At 36.5% G+C, this 13,126-nt stretch overlaps 1 protein-coding gene across 4 annotated transcripts in view; it reads right to left on the reverse strand.

Annotated features, from left to right (window-relative positions):
* Positions 1–13,126, reverse strand: part of LOC136834753 (bridge-like lipid transfer protein family member 3B) — a 126,973-nt gene that overhangs the window by 24,584 nt on the left and 89,263 nt on the right. For 2 of the 4 annotated variants that reach the window (XM_067097358.1, XM_067097356.1), the window contains one exon: positions 4,924–4,953. The exons of the other annotated variants lie outside the window; for them this stretch is intronic. In XM_067097358.1, coding sequence (XP_066953459.1) covers positions 4,924–4,953 — 30 coding nt within the window. The remainder of the gene's footprint in view (positions 1–4,923; positions 4,954–13,126) is intronic. 4 annotated transcript variants of the gene reach the window in all.

Here is a 13,126-nt window from a genome sequence, read left to right on the forward strand (position 1 = left end):
TTTGAACCTCCGCTATTGCATGAGTAAGATGCTAGTCCATTACCAATGTGGAAAGGATGTTCTCCTCTTTTATAACAGGATAAAGTACAAAAGTCAAGTTGTAGTTTGACGTTATGACAATCTACCCAAGTAATTACACATTATCTCATACACTTTGTCCATGATTTTAACTTCTTAATAAAACTATGGGACACACTGAGTTCCCAAACTGCCAGATCAGCAATCATATGTCCCATTTGTTTTCAGACTGGATTGGAGATCACCTGTACAAAAGGAGGTGTTTAGTGTCTATAACATCAATTTTGGTGATCACTTGTACAAAGGGTAGTGTTTAGTGTCTATGAAATAAACTATTAAATCTTGGCATCAACATCTCTTGAGTTAATTTGGTTTATAAAGTTCACAAGTTCCTTCTGATAACAACAATTGTTCAATGGTATTGTACGTCTACCATCCATCACCTCAACTCAAATTAATGACTGAGTCTTCACACACAAAAAGAAATCAATAGCTGGTAAGCTTACATACCAGTGATTAGGCCTCTCCAGAAAGTTACATGGAATGACTTAAGATCTGAATACTTATATAGGCATATGACCTCCATGTCATATGCATAGAAAGCAAACTGCATTTTCTTGCCTTTCAGTAAAAACTTACACACTGTTGCTTGTAAATGAAACTGTATATGTGGTGCACCATAATAAACATAAATCTCTGGCATATGTGGTACACCATAATAAACAGAATTCAGGAAAGATTGTCTCCCGTTCCTCCCACAGGACTCAGAGTCCTTGATAATTCCATCAGATTATGGAGAAGGCTAAGAAATTTGAATCTCTACTATGAAGCTTCTTTAAAATCTGTAAGACCTATTCCAATGTTTTCTGTAGGGCTAACTGTCAAATCTGAGAGTTTGACAGAGAATTCAAGGGTGCCCCTACAACTATTCTCTTCAGTGACCTCTGTACTGACGAGTAATTTGAGTGCAGCTGCAACAACCTTCCCATTGAAAGGCTTTTGAGTAAAATAATATAGCAATAGATTTACTTTGGTGTCAAAATAAAAGACAAACAGCTAATATTTTCAGGAGACACACTGTACAGTCATTAGTGTCTGGAAGGTAATAGATGAATGTTGGTTTTATGCTACAGCATTAACCTTTACAGATGCTATTCAACTTCTGAGAGCAAACCTGGGGACTAGCAGCTGTGGCACCACACTGAGAACCCATGAATTGAAATAAATTAACACATGCTCATGTAATTTACTTTTAATCTTTAACATAAAAATTATACTGTATACTGTATTTTTGTTGATATCCAGTCAATAAAATTGGTTTTGACCTAAATATCCTTACTGCACATTCTTTCCTCATACCTTCTGAAACTGTGTACAACATTCTTCTTTTAACATGCTTGTTTTCCCATTTGTATGGGGCAAGCATGATGCCTTCTTTTGAAGGACTTTGATTTGGCTTTGGGGTAGACTGTAGTCTCGATCGGCTGCCTTGCCTGTCATCGCTTAGACCCCAGTAGCGTATGTACACGTATTGTACCAGTCACCAGCACCCTTTCTCCCAGCAGCGAGGAGTCATCATATTTGACAAATTTACTTCTGCCATTGTTTAATCATTACAAACATTTTTCTAAGACTTTTTAGGTTTAAACTCAAAGGCTTAATGCAATGATAAACTTAATTCTGTTTTCCTCTCTAAAAATCTTGACCAACTTTTATCCTCAAAATAGTGAAATCAAAGCATAATTAACCCCTTGTGGACGGGTAACATACATATGTTTACATACAGCTTTGTGGTGGAGTCCGGATAACATACATATATGTTCAAGATTTCGCACCATTAAGTTTGAACGAATTTTGTGAGAAAAATGTTCCATATGCCATAAATCACTATTGGCATCTCTTCAGACAGTAGTACTTCCCATCCAAGGATGACTCGTAAATATTTTCCAATAAATATAATCAGAATTTGTTAATGATTTTAGTTTTTATCTGTTATGGTATTGTGTGAGCTGTAATTATAATTTAACAAAATAAAATAAACAGAATACTAGAATAAAACACTTATAACCTGGTAAAATTAGCATATTTTTATGACTTGTTTTTTGAAAAATGGTTGGAAATATTCACTTTCAACTTCCCTTGGAAGATACAGAAAAATTTTTAGAATTTTTTTCTTATACCATGTGCATATGGAAATCTTTCTTCTTCCACTGATATATATATAATATATTATATATATATATATATATATATATATATATATATATATATATATATATATATATATATTTTTTTTTAAATTATATTTTTTTTTTTTTTTTTTTTTTTTAAATTGGCCATCCTAAAATTCTGCCTGGTCTAGGGGTGTGCCTAATACATATTTAGCCCAGACTGTAAGGGATAAATTGAATTTTGCTATTTCGGCTGTTTAAACTTACATATATGCTTGGAATGTTCTGTATGCCATTTGTTCATTTGCATTATTAAAGTTCACAGAGGGAGAAAATAGAAAATATTATTGTTAGGATAAATGAAAAATTAAATGCATTACAACAAAGAAATACAGTGGACAGTAGAATGTGGTCTGAGCATGTACAAGGGGGCTTTCTTCTTTCCAAGATCTAATAAGGATGGTGTGGCTGCAAGCCAGTCACAAGGTTCAAGGCTATTTATGATTAATAAATTTGTAGAAAAAATGTTAAAATTACAAAAAAGTCACACTTTAAAGAAACAATGCCTAAATACAGGAAAAGCTCGCAGAACTTTTCTGAACATCAGTCGATCAAGAAAGAATGGCTAAATAAACTTCACCTTCATTAGATCACTAGGAATAATCAAGTTTTTGGGTGACGAGGCTTTCTGTCCAACCCCATCTTCCTCTCAGTTTAAAGGCAACCAAAATTATAGCAATGATAAATATATCTCATTTCATATTTAATGATCATTACTGATAATGTGCATTATATAAAAAAAAAGCATGGAAGGTAATAAGAAAGTAAATTATTAAAGAATAAAGGATTCATGGACTTGAACTACGAGGACTTATTCATTTTGTTCTATCTTCAAGTTCATGAAATAGACCCAAACATGAAAAAAAAATTCTTGGTGTTTGCCATACAAGAAAACAAAAGAAGAAGAATAGAGAGAGAGAGAGAGAGAGAGAGAGAGAGAGAGAGAGAGAGAGAGAGAGAGAGAGAGAGAGAGAATGCTTCAGTGATGAATACCTCTCTTGTCCCCCTAAACAAATTGTTAGTCCATCAGAGTTTGGTTCCATTTCCCTGGCCACAATAATGAGGCTGTTTTTCTAAACAGGGAAGAAAAAAATCTCTACAAGCTTATCTTAAAACCAAATTAAGTCTCCATTTAATAACATAACAGAAATTGGTGAACCTCAAAATGCTGTGGCTATGAGGAGTTCTTTACCTCCTCATAAAAAAAAAATTATTAAAAATGACTAGCTACAACTTGGGGTCATATTAATGTTAGGATCAGAAGGAATACAGTATATGTATGTTGCATAGGATGCTAATAATATGTGATATTCTGTCTTACCACTAAAACTGCCGCAAGCCAATCTTCTTGGTTTTGTTTCAAGCATAATTTGTTTGAATAAAGTTAAGCACTACTGAATGTGGTCTAACTATACTATTTTCCAAGATTTCATTACAACGATATTATGCACTATCTTGCATTATTAATAAGGTCTTAACCTAGATTGAAAAGATACAGTACTTACAAGTCTTTATATTAGTTGCTTGGTTTCCATTCCTGATGGAAACAGTCTAAAGAAATCTTGTAAATTAACAGAAACAAAACCTTTTACAAAAATATTCACTGCTGAAAAAAAACTGATTAAAACCAATTAAGACCAACAGAGCGGAAGTAGAAACCAAGAATCTTTAAGGCTCTAAACTGTTAGTTTATAGCTTTTTTAACTGTTCTGTCTATTTATGCTCCTGGCCCCAGAAAGGACAAGCCTGGCATATACAGAGAATATATTAATAAAGATTATTGAACAAGCATCAAGTAAGAGCAACATTGTCACATACTGTATTACTGTATGCTGCAAAGTGCAATTTATTTCACATTAAAGTTGGTTCTGACATGGCTGAAAATAAATTAACAAGGGACATAAAGTTTCAAAATAACAAACCTGACCAAGTAAAATATACTAAGATTCTCATGAATGGGATCTTGAATAATTTTAAAGCTCCAACAAATCCTCTGGCACCTCACCTTGTTGAAAAAGCAAGATTCTACTGAATGATATTTCAAGGTCAGGGTTGGCAATCTAAATCTATTACACTAATATCTGTACCCAATACCCTGATGTAGATACCCAGTGTTTGAAAATCCTTTAACCACCAAAATAAAATATTACCTCATCCAAATGTGAAACCCTATCTAAAAAGGCAAATCTATCCCCCCATGTTAATTAAACACACAATATTTCATTGCCTTTAAAAGAATATTATGAGTTGGCTACTTGATCTAAAAAATCAGAAGACTGAGGAAAGTTCAGTGCCAAACAAATTTCACTCAACCTTTTTTTCTATTGACATGCAACTCAGCATGCAAATATCTGCTCAAATACCTATGATATCTGTAATTTCAGGTATCATTTCGTGATTCTAAACAGCCCTTAATGAATACAATTCCTGCATACTTCTGCTTAATACAAATCTGGCTTGGTAGACTAAAGTTCTATTGACATAGCTGTGTGTCTGAAAGAGTAGCTTAGGCACATTTACATTACAGAACATTCTTCACAACATCATGCTACTATCTAATTCTATAAGTGGCATATACACATGCAATCTCTCTACTGTACATCAAAGCAGTTAACCTCTACTGACACTGAACATGCTAAGCTTTATAAGCAGTGGGTCAGGGAAAGATGTTTACCTTATGACCATCATTGCAACCCGGGCGTTTCTGGTGATCCCGAAGAACAAAAGAAGGAAACAATGAGAAGTGTTATCTATAGAATCAGCTTAATATTATGCATGTTAAGAAGCTATTTCTACGAAATTCTTTCAGTTAGATCTGGTGAAAGGTTAAGGTTAATGAATTAAAACTTGTAAGTTCATCTTCTCCTGCAGTGAGGATATATTAGCTGAACTTGCACACAGTCAGAAAACTAGAGTAAAAGAAAAACAAGATTTGGGTTCACAAAGCATTATTTTCAAGTTCAAATTTTCCTGTTGCTATTGATGCACAAAGAAATCAGTCTGAAACAAAAAGGACTGCTACTCTTTGGCACTGACTTCAACTTCCAAGAAATGAAAAGGATGAATACTGACAGGCAAATGAGAACAAATAAAATGCCTCTTATCCCTCTAGTCATCCCCCTTTTTTATATCCAACCTCTGACCCTTATAATATGCAACTCATGTAAGTTTACATCATCTTAAATTACTGAAAGGTCTTGGAAAATTACTGAAAGATCTCCAAGTATCATTAAAAGTAGGCTAAGAGGTTTTTCCACATACTGAGAATTTGTCTTTGCCACTGCAAATATTGGAGATTTACTTTAGAATCAATTGTCTGGTCCCTAGTTGCACAGTATATAAAATGACTGAGCAACTTACAAAGATGTAATGCCAATATGTATGTACAATACAGTACACCACAATAGCAGTGGCATTATGCAAAGTCCAAAACTATAATTCCTATGAGTGGAAAGTTTGCCACTAAGCCTGAGGCCCATTCTTACGTCAGTTTTTCACAGAAAAAAGTCCTGCTTTTTCTGGTGCAAAGACCATGTTTTGTTCTGCAAGTATGGGTGTCAAGCAACAAACTATTGTCTCTTTACTGAATGAGTGGTTCCTTATTATATCTCAAGTAATCATACTGGCAGCAGCAACTGCAAAATTTTGTTTTATGTCTTAATGGCCTCTGACAGTTAACAAACTCAGTGCTATGAACCTGGCAGAACAAATTTACAGTAGTTAGATCATTGAAAACTCCTTCCTCATTGGTTGAAACTCATTTCTTGAGTCTGCCTCAAGGCATGAGAAATGGAGGTCATGGCAAAAGCTCACATGACAAATCCCCAAGCCAAGAACACTATCAAGAACCACCGTACTTTCACCATTAAAACATTCATATGTTGTTAATAACATCAAATTAATCAACTGCACTGCATATTAAATATCAGTATTGTTAATTACCTTCTGGTAATTATTTACAGTGAGTGAAAAAATACATGTGAAGTGGTAAAAAGAATAACTTCCCCTTAAAAGCCTAGCTTCAGGTGGCGAGAAGCCAAAAACTACCCACTGCATGAACTAGCTTCTGTACAATAACATCTGAAATTTGTAAATTAACTTTTCTTCTGTTTGTCAATCATGACAATCATCACTAAAGATGGCATAAAATAGTATTATAAATGTTATATGTTAATAAAAAATTTGGTACTACTATTCAGCAGCGAGGAAGTACTAGAAAATCAGAGTTTAAGAGAAAAATTATCGAATAAAAAATTTTAGAAATAATTCAAGAGCGAGATCCAGGTTAAAGAAAGGCAGAAAAAATGCATAAAATCGTCTACTAACTGGCCCAATTAACCAGAGAAAATACCAATCACACTGTAGCAGATTCATTTGAGAGTATGAGTCAAAGAAAGCATCTGGAGATACATCCTAAAGATCCAGAACCACTGAAGGATTTACAAATATAGGCGAGTCATGATTCCCAGAAAATCCCAAGCTTTTCCATATTTATGACTGTCTGTGAAGCCAGGACTTAAGTTATTACCTTTCCTAAGATAATGCGGGGCATCACTTAGCTAAGCATGATAAGTCATATCTAATTTTCACTTTGGCACCTTCATTATCTGAACAACTGTTTGTTACCCCCATTTGGGGATTCATAAATATCTGTGTTTAAGTTAACTCTATAACAAATCTCAAAATTTCAATCATGAAGTTCTCACAGCAGTTTTGGATAAAGAACTCTAATCAGACATGAATCCAGTCACTAAGATGACAAGTTCTGACCAGTAACTTTGGAATGCTATAATGAACTTGATTGGATCCAGGGTTGATGCAGACATGAATTCATTATTTGACCTAAAAGACAGCAGAAACCACAAAGTTTAAACAGCATTTTAGAGGTATGACTGACGGATTTGCTTTTCTCCCAATTGACAATCATACAGGGAATGAATTTTCTTGAAAGAAACTGACTAAACCATCCTGAACTTGCTTTTAGAATACCTTGATGCTACGTAAGTGACAGGTGCTATGTATTGTGTAAGACAAACCTCAACATTATTTCCTCCAAAGAAATGCAATGTATATAACAACAATTAGAGGTGAATATGTACAAGTAAACCATGTGAAACTTGAAGTAAGGCTTTTATATGCCTTGTGAGGTCCTTTGCATTGTACTGTGTTCGATGTGTTGATGATTATGATGATATACCTTGTGGGTTTTAGCCATACTGTACTACAATTTGGATTGCAATCGAAGCTTTGAGTGAAGACACACTCATTCAAATACGTTAGCAAGAGGAAGCAAAATGTCTCCCTTGATTTTCATGATGGCGTGAACATTAAAGAGCTGCTTTGCATTGTAGCCAAAATACAAGAATATATACTTTCTAAGGATTTGTTTTATTTTAATGTTTCAAATAATATAAAAATTAATGTTAATGTGCTCAATAATGAGAAATGGGTTAATTGATAACCTGCAATACAAAACTGAAAAATTCTCATCCAGAATATATTGGAACCTGCAAATTGCATCCCTTATATGAAGGAGCAAATTTTGCTGCCTGAGGAACTGATTTTGGGGTGGTGATGTCCCCATACTTATACAGTTCCCTCCTAAAGAGAAGGGTCAAATCATACACATGGAATACAATCCATGACAGACAGAAACACTTGGCTGTTAGAAATGCTCCCTCATAAAGGACGCACCATACTTCTTCCTCAACCAAATGGGAAGCAGAATTTACATAATCTTTTTTTACAGTTATTTTATAACCAACTTTTCTTTATCAAACTAAAGCATTTGTTTTCACTGTTAGTAAGTCTTCACATCAAATAATAAAAAATCTCTTCAGACTACGGCAATCTACTACAATAAGGGAAAATAGGTTTCATGAGCAAGAACAATCAATATCCCATTTTGCTGTGTAAAAACTTTCAGCTACGAAAAAAATCCAAAAACAGCAGCAGTCCTTTTGTAGCCAGAGAAATTGTAACACCATAGTGGCTGCAAAAGTTGAACTTGAAACTCAAACAGCCAACAATAAAAATAAATGACCTTCAGAAATTAAACATTCAAATATAAACTACAAAGAAAAACACATCTGTAAAAAACCTATGTTGCCTGCATGGAAGAAGTGCAAAAATTTGTTAAAATGGTTTCTTATTTTTATTCAAAAAAAAGTACTTTAACGCCACTTGAGTCTACAGAAAGTCAGAGACTAAAACTAAGGTCTTCTTCCATACAGCAGTGTGTATTAGGCTGGGATTATCAAATGTTAATAATATAGAGGTACAGTATACCATATGAAAACCAAGCATATGCTACAATGACTTTAAAAAAATCACTTCAGACAGATCAGAAATGTTTCCATTGATCAAAATTGTAGAGATAATTTCAAATTTAATTACCAGCATCATTAACTTACCACTCATGTAACAAAGTAGATGCTTTTCTTTTCTCATTCCTCACCTTAAGAAACATACAAGAAACACCCCTGAGGATTCCATAATATTCACTTTGGCCCCTTTAAGTACATAGCAGTAGCATCCTGTACAATGGTAAGCTTGCAATGTCAGATAGTCTGAAACTTCATTAAATTCAAGTATCAACAATATGTCTTATTATATGTTTTATCTCACTATAGCATCTATGTCCTCACTTTACGGTTGTACGTACTAAAATATTTTAATAAAATTTCCGCTATGCATAAATACCTAAATCCATGATCTGGTTAATCTGCCTAATGACACTATTACCTAGCAAAGACAGTCTTACATATGCTCATTACAGTTTTTCTAAAATCAACAAATTTCCTGAGACACTAGATATTTTTTAACAAAATACTGAATCTTTTATCACCAACAAAGCTAACCAATGACTCACTTGAGGCACTGAATAACTGCTTTGATATCACTACAAAGAAGTTGTAATTGGGGATAAAATTTTCAACTAATTTACACTTGTTAAAGAGCAGACAAACCAAATGTCAAACAGCTACCTAAAAAAGAAGTAATGGTGAGTAATAGATGAGAACTTCCAATGTTGGGGAAAGCACCTTTCCCACTCTGTCAAACAATCTCTTTCCTTATCTGAACACTTGCACTGTCTAACACCTGGGGACAGAGTAGTAAATAAGGCCCAGAGAAGTAATTTAACAATCCAAATATCTAGATTATCATTAAAGGTGAAAACTGAGCAAAGTATAACTAAAGTTGAAAAGCTAGGTACGGAGAAATCAAAAGGGTATACAAAAAATAAATAAGTGCAAGTAATTAGGCTAGTCAAAGAGATGCTACAGAGGACCTTCAGTACTGTCTGTAGTAGTGATTCTCAAACTTTCCTGGATTACTGCCCCTTTGGTTCCAAAGCCATCGGTAGCTTCATACCCAAAAATGCCATTTTGGTCTACACCTTCAAACACAACATGGAAATGTAAGAGAGAGAAATGTCCTGCATAAAGGAAAATGTCCTTACTGTTATGCAATCATTCAAGCATGAAAATCTGTTCTATTATAATATGGTAGTACTGCTCCTAGTGTCATGACACATCAAATGCTTCCACTTAATTGATACGAGTTATGCCTGGCAGGAGAAAATAGGACCTATATCCTTCCAATGAGCAACCACTACCTGCCAGTCCAAAAAAAGTAAGCTTTTGAAAGCCTAAAAGATTTTAGCAACCACTTCATCCCTCGAATCCTTCATTGGGGTCTACAAGATGACCTTTTTACCTCTTCATCTTCTGACCTAGCAATAGAAATCTTGCTGGCAGCTAAGCTTCCTAAGATTTTAAGGCTCTCTATTTATTTTTTTTTCATATGAACATCAAGTATCCTTTTCCTTCTTCATCAGCAAGGACTAGTGTGAACATCACTAGTTACAAAATTATATAATCTTGCTTATGATGGATGAAAGTTCTTCACTGGCACTAAGACAGCATTTAGTTCAGCAACAAATATACCACTGATGATTAACATTAGAAAATAAAAGCTCTAAATCCAATGTCAACATCAGATTTGCAGTTACTAGAGCATACATGCAAAGCATTCTCATGCCTAAGTGTACGTGTTATAAAGTTATCAGCATCATATAATAAAGAATTCTGCTTCCTGGGAAAGATCTCATCTATCACTAACCACAAACTCAATAGTTTTACGCAGGCACATAGCACATGATTGGTCTGCCCAGACAACAATACATATAGGCATAACTAATATCCAAGAATTAGAAAAATAATTTGGATCAAATAATCAGAGGACCATGGGGGTAACTTCCTATCAAATTTCATGCAGATGTGATGAAAAAATATGACTAAAAATATGATGGAAAAATATGACTAACAATATGACAAATTTTTTATTAATTGTATTCTTCATAGCTTACAAACCTGAGGTCTTAACATTAGGATAATCTCCTGGCACAAGCTATGCAAGGAATCTGTGGCATCTGATACGCAGATGAGGTGGAAGTGGGTCAGAAACCCAGCTAGAGCCTCGTGGCACATTCAGGCTTTCTTCCAACCCACGGTAAGACAAAAGAGGGGTGGCTGGAGGTGGGCGGTCTATGTTAAGACCTCAGGTTTGTTGCCTATGAAAAATACAAATTAACTGAAAATTTGTCATTTGTTCATAGGTGGAACAAACATTTGGTCTTAACACTAGGACAGACTCACACTTGGAGGGAGGTATGAGAATCCTGAGCAAACTGGAGGTTCGGCACACCTAATCACTCTTCCTAGAAATTAGAGTTCTCAGGAAGAGGACCTAAGCCTCTGAGTTGTTAGATAAGTGGGTCTCTAACACCATCCACTGGGTTAAAATACAATGCAGCATATTAGATTCATTACATATATGGATGTCAAAGAGAACTTTATCTGTTCAAGCAAAAACCGTGTCAGCCACATGCAACGTGTTTGTCACCACTTATCACTCCCCTTGCCGAAGAGAGAAGTACGGGCTACTGAGAAGCAAATTTTTTATGTTGTATGGAACATAAAAATGCTGTAACAGTACGCCTGCAACACTCACCTGCATCAGGCCAGTTCCAGCGTATGATGTGTTTTATTCTTCAAAACTGTACGGAGGTAGAGAAGAAAGGAAAAAGGGAAAGAAAAGAGACCAACCATCTCACTCCTTCTCTCTTCCACACTATTATCTTAGGCAAGATACAAACAGTCCTGCCAGGGGCACTGGATGAGCTGCACAACTTGTTGAGTGGCCCCCACGGGACCCAAGGAAGAAGTGTCCAAGGACCTGTGGGCAATGTTCTTCAGGTAGAAGGAAGTGAAAGTGGGCTGACGAAGCCAAGAACCAGCATTCAAAATCCTATGAACAGACAGGTTCTTCTTAAATGCCAGAGAGGAACTTTTTCCTCTGATGTCATGTGCCTTAGCATTCGCGGTATTGGAGACAGAACTTGATGATGAGGCATACGCTTGCCTAATTACCTCACACAGCCAAAACGAAACAGTATTCTTGGACACTTCTTTCTTGGCTCGGCCTGTGCTAACAAAAAGTCTACAGCACCTAAGTTTTATGTGATGAGTCCTTTTCAGATAGCAACGCAGTGCTCTGATGGGGCAAAGCAGTAACTCATGAGGATTGCTGTTAACAAAATTCCTAAGGGAAGGAATGGAAAATGAGACAAATCTGTCATCATGAACAGAGGGATTTTGAGTCTTAGCCACAAAATCCGGGACAAATTCAAAAGCCACAGACCCCCAACCCCTGGTGTGCTTAACTTTATAATCTAGACTGTGGAGCTCACCAACTCTCTTCGAGGAAGCCAAGGCCTGCAGGAAAAAATTTTTTCAAAGTCAGATCCCTGTCTGACGATTGACACAATGGCTCGAATAAAGCTCGATGACGCAGTGGCTCGAACGGAGCTCAGGTAAGACTACCCAGCACCAGAGTTAGGTCCCATGTAGGAGGCTCGAGTTTCCTAGGAGAACAAGATTCCTCAAAGCTCTTGAACAAAAAAGAGATTTCCAAGGATGAAGAGATGTCCCCATCTTTCTGACAGAGAACTACTCCTAAAGCAGCCCTGTAGCCCTTGACAGCATAAACAGAAAGGCCTTTCTCTGTTCTGAGATAGATTAGGAAGTCAGTTATCTGTTGAACAGAAGTTCCGAGTGGAGAGAAACCCTGTTGACGACACCAATCACAGTAGACGGCCCACTTGCCCTGATGCACAGCTGATGAAGATCTCCTGAGGTAGCGGACATCTGAGTCACTGCTCTGCAAGAAAAACCTCTCACTGGTAAGAGATACTGGATAACCCCCACCGTGAACAGACAGGGACCCTACCAATTGGTGGTACCTCTCTACATGAGGTTGGCAGAGAAGCTTGTGCCAAGGGGGAATCTCTCTTGGCATTGCTGAAAGCAAGAGACACAAGATCCGCGAACTACTCTGCTTGGAGCCACAAAGGAACTGCTAGGGTCATCCTCAGATTCTTGGAACTCATCACTGTTAAGGACATGACAGATCGGGCAGAATGGAGGGGAGGCGTGAACTTCCACTCCGTACCTAGAACTTGTCCCTGACAACTTAGCTTGTTGGCCACCACATTCCTTTTGCCCGGAATATACCTGGCCAAGAGCTCCACCGAGCTGTCAATCGCCCATTGGTGTAATTCGACCATCAGTGAGTGAAGTTGGCGTGACACCAGCCCCCGCCCCGTTTGTTCACATACGCTACCACTGTAGTGTTGTCAGACATCAGAACAACAGAATGACCTACTACCCTCTCCCAAAACTCCTGAAGACCCAGGAAGGCAGCTTTCAACTCCAACACATTGATGTGGAGCTGCTTGTCCTGAGAGCTCCACACCCTGAAGTCTGGAGCTCTTCGAGATGAGCACCCCAACCTTCAGAGGATGTGTTTGAGAA

Source organism: Macrobrachium rosenbergii, chromosome 54 (genome assembly GCF_040412425.1).
Source record: "Macrobrachium rosenbergii isolate ZJJX-2024 chromosome 54, ASM4041242v1, whole genome shotgun sequence".
Taxonomy (NCBI): Eukaryota; Metazoa; Arthropoda; class Malacostraca; order Decapoda; family Palaemonidae; genus Macrobrachium; species Macrobrachium rosenbergii.